The sequence below is a fragment of the Fulmarus glacialis genome, unplaced genomic scaffold (genome assembly GCF_000690835.1).
Source record: "Fulmarus glacialis isolate BGI_N327 unplaced genomic scaffold, ASM69083v1 scaffold1425, whole genome shotgun sequence".
Taxonomy (NCBI): Eukaryota; Metazoa; Chordata; class Aves; order Procellariiformes; family Procellariidae; genus Fulmarus; species Fulmarus glacialis.
The window spans coordinates 72,399-78,755 of record NW_009214685.1 but is presented as its reverse complement, the minus strand read 5'-3'; the positions used below and the strand labels follow the sequence as shown (position 1 = coordinate 78,755).

General features: G+C 41.8%; 1 protein-coding gene across 4 annotated transcripts in view; it reads left to right on the top strand.

The window, feature by feature from the left end:
• Window positions 1-6,357, top strand: part of SLC6A6 (solute carrier family 6 (neurotransmitter transporter), member 6) — a 48,636-nt gene that overhangs the window by 32,408 nt on the left and 9,871 nt on the right. For all 4 annotated transcript variants that reach the window (XM_009578625.1, XM_009578624.1, XM_009578622.1 and 1 more), the window contains 3 exons: window positions 47-181; window positions 2,108-2,211; window positions 2,325-2,449. In XM_009578625.1, coding sequence (XP_009576920.1) covers window positions 47-181; window positions 2,108-2,211; window positions 2,325-2,449 — 364 coding nt within the window. The remainder of the gene's footprint in view (window positions 1-46; window positions 182-2,107; window positions 2,212-2,324; window positions 2,450-6,357) is intronic.

The window sequence follows — 6,357 nt, the reverse complement described above, 5'->3', positions numbered from 1 at the left end:
GGCGTCCCCAGGCTAAACATACCTTTTTTTTTTTTTTTATTGCCAGGTAGTGTACATCACTGCCACATTCCCATTCGTCATGCTCCTTGTTCTGCTCATCCGTGGTGTGACCCTGCCTGGAGCTGCAGAAGGCATCAAGTTTTACCTTTATCCTGATATCTCACGGTTAGCTGACCCACAGGTACAGAACCAGGGGTGGGGAGCGGGACAATTTCCTATGCAAAGGGGGATGGTGGAGGGTGATGGTGGTGATGTAATGGCAATAGATTTTTTTTCCATGGTTTTTAGAGGTCCAAATATAGCATGAACATTAATGCTGGGTTATATTTTCCAGAGATCTGCTTGAGAAGGTCACTGTTATATGTGTTAATGCATCTTTCCATGTGTATGTATGTGTGTGTATGCGTGTGTATTTTTTTTGTGTCAAAGGACTCTGAGGCTGTAGACTCTGTCCCGTTATACAATCTCAGCTTTCTTGTTGGTAAGGTAAGGGAGATGCATTTTTTTTAATGAGGATAGTCTTTAGTTTCAAAGGAGAGACACGTGAGCTTCAGAGATGGAACAACAAGCGACAACTGTGAGTACCAGTGTCACTAAGCTCCCACTGCTCAATAGGAGGAGATTGGGAAAGAGGTGAATGAAATAATAGAAGAATGAAAACCCATGCAAAGGTGGAGAAAAATGCCTTCTGAGGCACAGGAACTACCGTTCGCTAAGCCCTGGCTAGTAGAGCTAGGCTTACTCGTTCTGTATAGGCTGTGATTAGATAAAGATTCCTGTCTGTGCTGACAGAGTGCAAATATGTGACACTTGAGCAGACCAGCATCGTTTCAGCCAACAGTGATCATGTGAGAAATGCAAAAAAAAAGCAATACCCCCCCAAAAAAAGAAAACAAGTGATCTTTGAAAGTAACAAAATGGTCACAGTGAGAGGGAATAACGTCTGCCTTTGCTATTTCTTTCTAATGAGTATTTGGTTAAAATAAAACTCCAATGATAGGTAAATAACCGAAGTAGAAAAAGCGTAATTGAAAGAAACGTTGTGGAAATTTGGTTCATTCTCTAGTCTTGCCCTCTTTATACAAGACAGCCTCTTCACAGGAGACATTATATTTTATGAATGAATCTTCTTTTATGGGACTCTTATCATTTTTATGATCTACTATTAGCCCTAAGCCCAGAGCATCAGCCAATAACGTAGAAGAGATTCATGTGAGCTGGCAGGCCCCCTCCCATGGTCTAGCAAAAGCAGCATCTCCAAGAAGACACCAGTCAGCAAGGTGTTGGAAAGCGATGGTGGGAGGGAGGAGGTAATGGTCTACAGTCATAGTTCTCACTTACTCAGACTCCTTGGTGGTTTCTACTGGCGTTACCAGACTTGCATTAGCAGAAAGAAGTGAACAGATGGGATTCAATGGACGCATTTTGATAGCTTGCCACATATTTATTAACTGGGAAGTTGATGGTGTACTGTTATTTCACTCTGTATATGTTTTTTTAATGTAATCAGGAGAAAGAATCATGAGACCGAGATCAGATACATATCTTATAAAGTGCATTGTATTTTGCTTGTTTTCCCCCCACCCCTATGGCTTTTTATCTTGCATTTGAACAGGTACAAAACCAACCGGGAAGCTAGAAAAATAAACAAACCAAATACACAAACCTGTTTCTCAAGCTTTTCACATCCTCAGTTTAGTGACTCTGTCAGCTGATTCTAACTGAAATGAGTTACAACAGAAATGAGCAGTGTTATAAATACTTCTGCATTTCCTATTGCGCTGAAACACATTTATTGTTGCGCCAACAGGAAGGATCAGCTGAATGACTAAGAAACTAGAACTACTGAGCATCTCTGGGGAGGGGATACAGGAACTGTTAAAGAGATGATGTTCTTGTAGGCTCTGACGCTAACGATTTTCTTTTCCCTGTAAAAGCCAAACTTGCAAATGTGATGTTCACTTTCCCTCCCTCCCTGATCCTTTAGCTATCACTCTCAATGGAAGCAATTCTTTTGTTGATTTTGCATAGTTTGAACTGTGTGTTTGCATTGAGTGTTGCAGTGCAATGATGCCAGTAATAACAATCTTTCCGTCTTTCCCTTTAGGTCTGGATAGATGCAGGGACACAAATCTTCTTCTCATATGCAATCTGCTTAGGAGCAATGACTTCCCTGGGGAGCTACAACAAGTACAAATACAACTGCTATAGGCAAGTTTCCATCCAAGGGGGTTTAGTGTTTTAGCTAAATGATGTAAATAAAGTAGGGACAATGGGTTAATTTTTTTTTAATTAACTTGCTCCATGACATATGTGTGACTTAGGGACTGTTTGCTGCTGGGATGCCTGAACAGTGGTACCAGTTTTGTGTCTGGCTTCGCAATTTTTTCCGTCCTGGGCTTCATGGCACAAGAGCAAGGGGTGAACATTGCTGATGTGGCAGAGTCAGGTACGATGGTATTGGTGGCAGTGGTGGTGGGCACTGCCGCCTAGCGTGTGAGCAAAGTTCTGCAGACTCAATCAGCTAACATCTAAGCAATAAAAACAGAACAAGATTTCCCATAATCTCCAGAAAAATAAGCACATTGTTGATTTGGGCTTTCATCTAGAGCAGTGAGGGTTAGCCGGGGTTGTATTGTTTACTCTGTCTTGATTAACAGGGCAGCGAACACATTTCCTAGAGTATGCTAATCCATTTGAGTTGAGATTAGAGTTAAGATAACTGCACCATTATCCAGGGTCCAGAATGTCATTGATTCAAGAATTTATTCCATCCTTCTTTTCAGACTACCTTTATTTTCATTCAAATGCAAATAGCCAGTGTTTATGTATTTTTCATAGCTTAGCTTTGCTTGCTCACAGCGGAGCGCTGCAGTGGGAATATTACCTTGGCCTTTTGAAGGGACATACATGCATATATTCCCAAGTCTCACTGAAAGGCAAGAGAAGTTGGAGAACTCCATCTCCTGGGTGCTGTGCGCCATTTCATCCACAGGAACTCTAGTTGTTGCAGTCCTGCATTTGTCCTCTGTAGCTTCAGGGTGAGGTTGACAGAACTGTGAGAAGTCCATTTTGAAACTGGATGTACACTTAGGTTCCCCCCTTATTTCAGAACTGTTCTTCCCATTAACATTCAGCTACACACTTGCAGCTGAAGAAAGCTAAATCCTCATAGCATGTGAATGTATCTCAGACAAAACAGATGACATTTTTTCCTCTCTGCATGTCTTGTCCATGAGCACAGATGTAACCATGTGTTTTCACGTAGAACAGACAGATTAGATGGGAATTACCATCCAAAAATAATGAGTTGGGCCTCGACAGCCATGAGGCTTAAAGCTAATCAGATTCAGGTAATAACAATGTCACCTGAGTGCACTTTTGGCATTTCTTTCTGATTTTTTTGAGCAATTTTAATTCACCTGCATAGTATTTGAAGCTTTCCTCTGCAAAAATGCTATTAAAAAGTCAATATGTCTTCTAATCACATAGCTCTGGGAGTTAAGTCTTTAAGAAAAGTATCTCACTTCACAAGGGCTAATGAAAAACTGATGACATTGGTGGCACCGCTGGATTCTTGGGTGGCTGCAATTGGCATAACTCTCGCAAGTGCAACTAGTTAACGGTCTTGGCCATAGTGCTTATTTTGATCGGAGGTTGATTGCTTTGTTTGAAAACAGGAAGCAAGGGAATAATCCTATTGAATGAATCATAAATAGCCTCATTTTTTTTAACATGTAGGTGGATCAATTCCAAGAGTAGCATTTTTAAGTATTTCCACATTAGGTTTTTATCTGGTCAACATTTATTCTAATTTTTGTTATTAAATCTCTGATAAACAGGCAGTTATATTCCTGTTGCTTGACATTTTTAGAATTAAACAATTTTATAGTAACACTGGATTGTTAAGTAATGTTTAAATACAAACTAAGAGACTTAGTGTTTACATAGCATTTTTTCATCAACAGCTCAAAAAGCATTTTTTTAAAGGAGGGATTTTATCACTTATTATAGGGACAACGAGGGCACTGATTAGCTTCCGAACTTGGTTTTCGGTTTCTTGCATATTTTGTTGTTGATTCCTTCAGGTTTTCTACTTTACTTAAATTCAGCCCTAGTCACTAACGGCCAGAGATTGCAACTGTCTCACTGTTCAGTGGGTTGCCCATCATCACTGGCTGGTGTTCGGCTAAATCCTAAGGGACATTTTTACATGACAGTAAACATTACCAAAATTATCCAAAATTATCCAAACCACTTCCCATGGGTTTTCTCGCTGCCTTTCTCGGAAGAAATCAAGCGCAAGAGCACTGGAGACCGCTTGGTCCCCCTGGGATGAGCGTCCCAGGATCCGCGCGGGGCCATGGGGGAGGCTCTCGCTGCCGCTGCTGCCCTGCTGCTGACTTCTCAGCACAGAGACATTCAGCAGGCGCTTGAGCCTCTTTTTTCGGCCTTGCCTTTTTTGGTTCCTTGTGATGCAAGGTCAGAACCGCTCCTTTGGGTCAGGAAAAGGTGAGCAGAGGCACTGCCGCTTGGCTGTAGCACCAGGGAGAGGACGTTGTCCACGGGGCCAAGACCTCCTGCTCCCCCCCATCTCTGCCCAGTGAGTTAAATCCCTCCTGTCCTATGCGTGACACCATTTGTTTCCTTGTTTGCCCTCCTGCAAGCCAGGGGAACAAATTTGTTGACAGCAGAATCTCATGGCCACATTTTTCACCTGTGCCAAATTCAGCCTTGGTGCAGTGTTCCTGGGACACCCTCGTCAGCGAGGGGTGGCTCCCACTGAAAGCACTGGTCGCTGCTGCCAGCCTTCACTGGCTTAGACTTACACGGCAGTTACATTAGACCCTTTTGACTTCCCGGTGAAAGGAGACTTCTAATAAATAGCACTTGATTTTATTCAGAAATCCTTTTAAAGGGAGAGAGGAAAGCAGTGGGGGCTCAACAAAGCCATAGCGAGTCCTGTCTAATCTGTCCTGCGTCTCTGGCTGGAACAAATACATTACCGCCCGTGCAATTTGTAGCAGTGTTAAAACAACACAAAATCTGCCTTTTTTTTAAATCCAATTGCAAACAAATTCAGATTAAGCAGGCCTGACTATAGTGCCTTGGCCTTCCTAATGCCTGCCTGGTCTCTGCCTCCGCATTGCTCTGCTCCCGGGGCGCGTCCCCAGCCGTGCCGCAGCACTTCGCCGGCAAACGGCCAGTGAGTGGGCTGGGATTGTGGCAGTCCTAATTAGCTCTTAATTGCAGCCACAAGTGCTTCACTTTTTCAAAACACCCTTCAGAGCAACACAGTTTCAAATTAAATATGATTTTAGATTATTTATGTTCAGTCGAGGGGATGCCAGGAACATTTTCTTTCACATGGACTTTTCTCTTTATATTTCAACACTTAGTTTCAAAGGAAAATCAAAGCTAGCACAGGGCTTAGGGCACTTGGTATTAGACTGTATCACAGTGCAAGGACAGTTTCACTGGCCAAAGCATACAGAATTGCAGCAAGTTTTGAGGAGAGCAGTTTTACATCTGTCTCATCAATTGCACAGATCAGCTACAAATGCCATCTGGTTGCGGTTCTCCATCAGGGAGGATCTACTATATTTGCTGAATTAGGGGGAAAAAAGCAAAGCCCTCCCAAACATGAGACATTCACCAATTTTTTGGTATCTTCTGTCATATAAAATTTAGTTGTGTTTCATTTTAAATAAAATTAGTTGCTCGATTGTTGGCTAATTTGTATTTATTTCTGTTCAAATATTTTCAGTGACTTAAAGTTTTCTTTAGTTTGAAAAAAAGTCATCTTTTTTTTTCCTCTTTCTCTTGCTTCTTTTTCCATCTTTCTTGTTGGAAAGGAAAAGTGGGAGGTAGGAAGAGCAGTGTTAGAGATTTTTCTGTACAGATCAGAGATAAGATTTCTGTCCCTGCACTGCAGCAGTTTAAAAAAATTCCTCTTCCTATGGAAAATTACTTGAATCCACTTCAAAATCCTGGAAAATGCTGGTTTTTGAGGCTCCTTAAAACAAACAAGTAGATGAGCCAGGCATTCCCAGGTTTAATCTGAATTTAAATCTGCCCTCAGAATTTTTTGTTGGCTTCACAAAATTTCTACGGCCATTTTGAGAGCCTGCCATAAATGCCAGATTGCCAGTGCTTCCTATGGAAAATTACTTGAATCCACTTCAAAATCCTGGAAAATGCTGGTTTTTGAGGCTCCTTAAAACAAACAAGTAGATGAGCCAGGCATTCCCAGGTTTAATCTGAATTTAAATCTGCCCTCAGAATTTTTTGTTGGCTTCACAAAATTTCTACGGCCATTTTGAGAGCCTGCCATAAATGCCAGATTGCCAGTGGTCT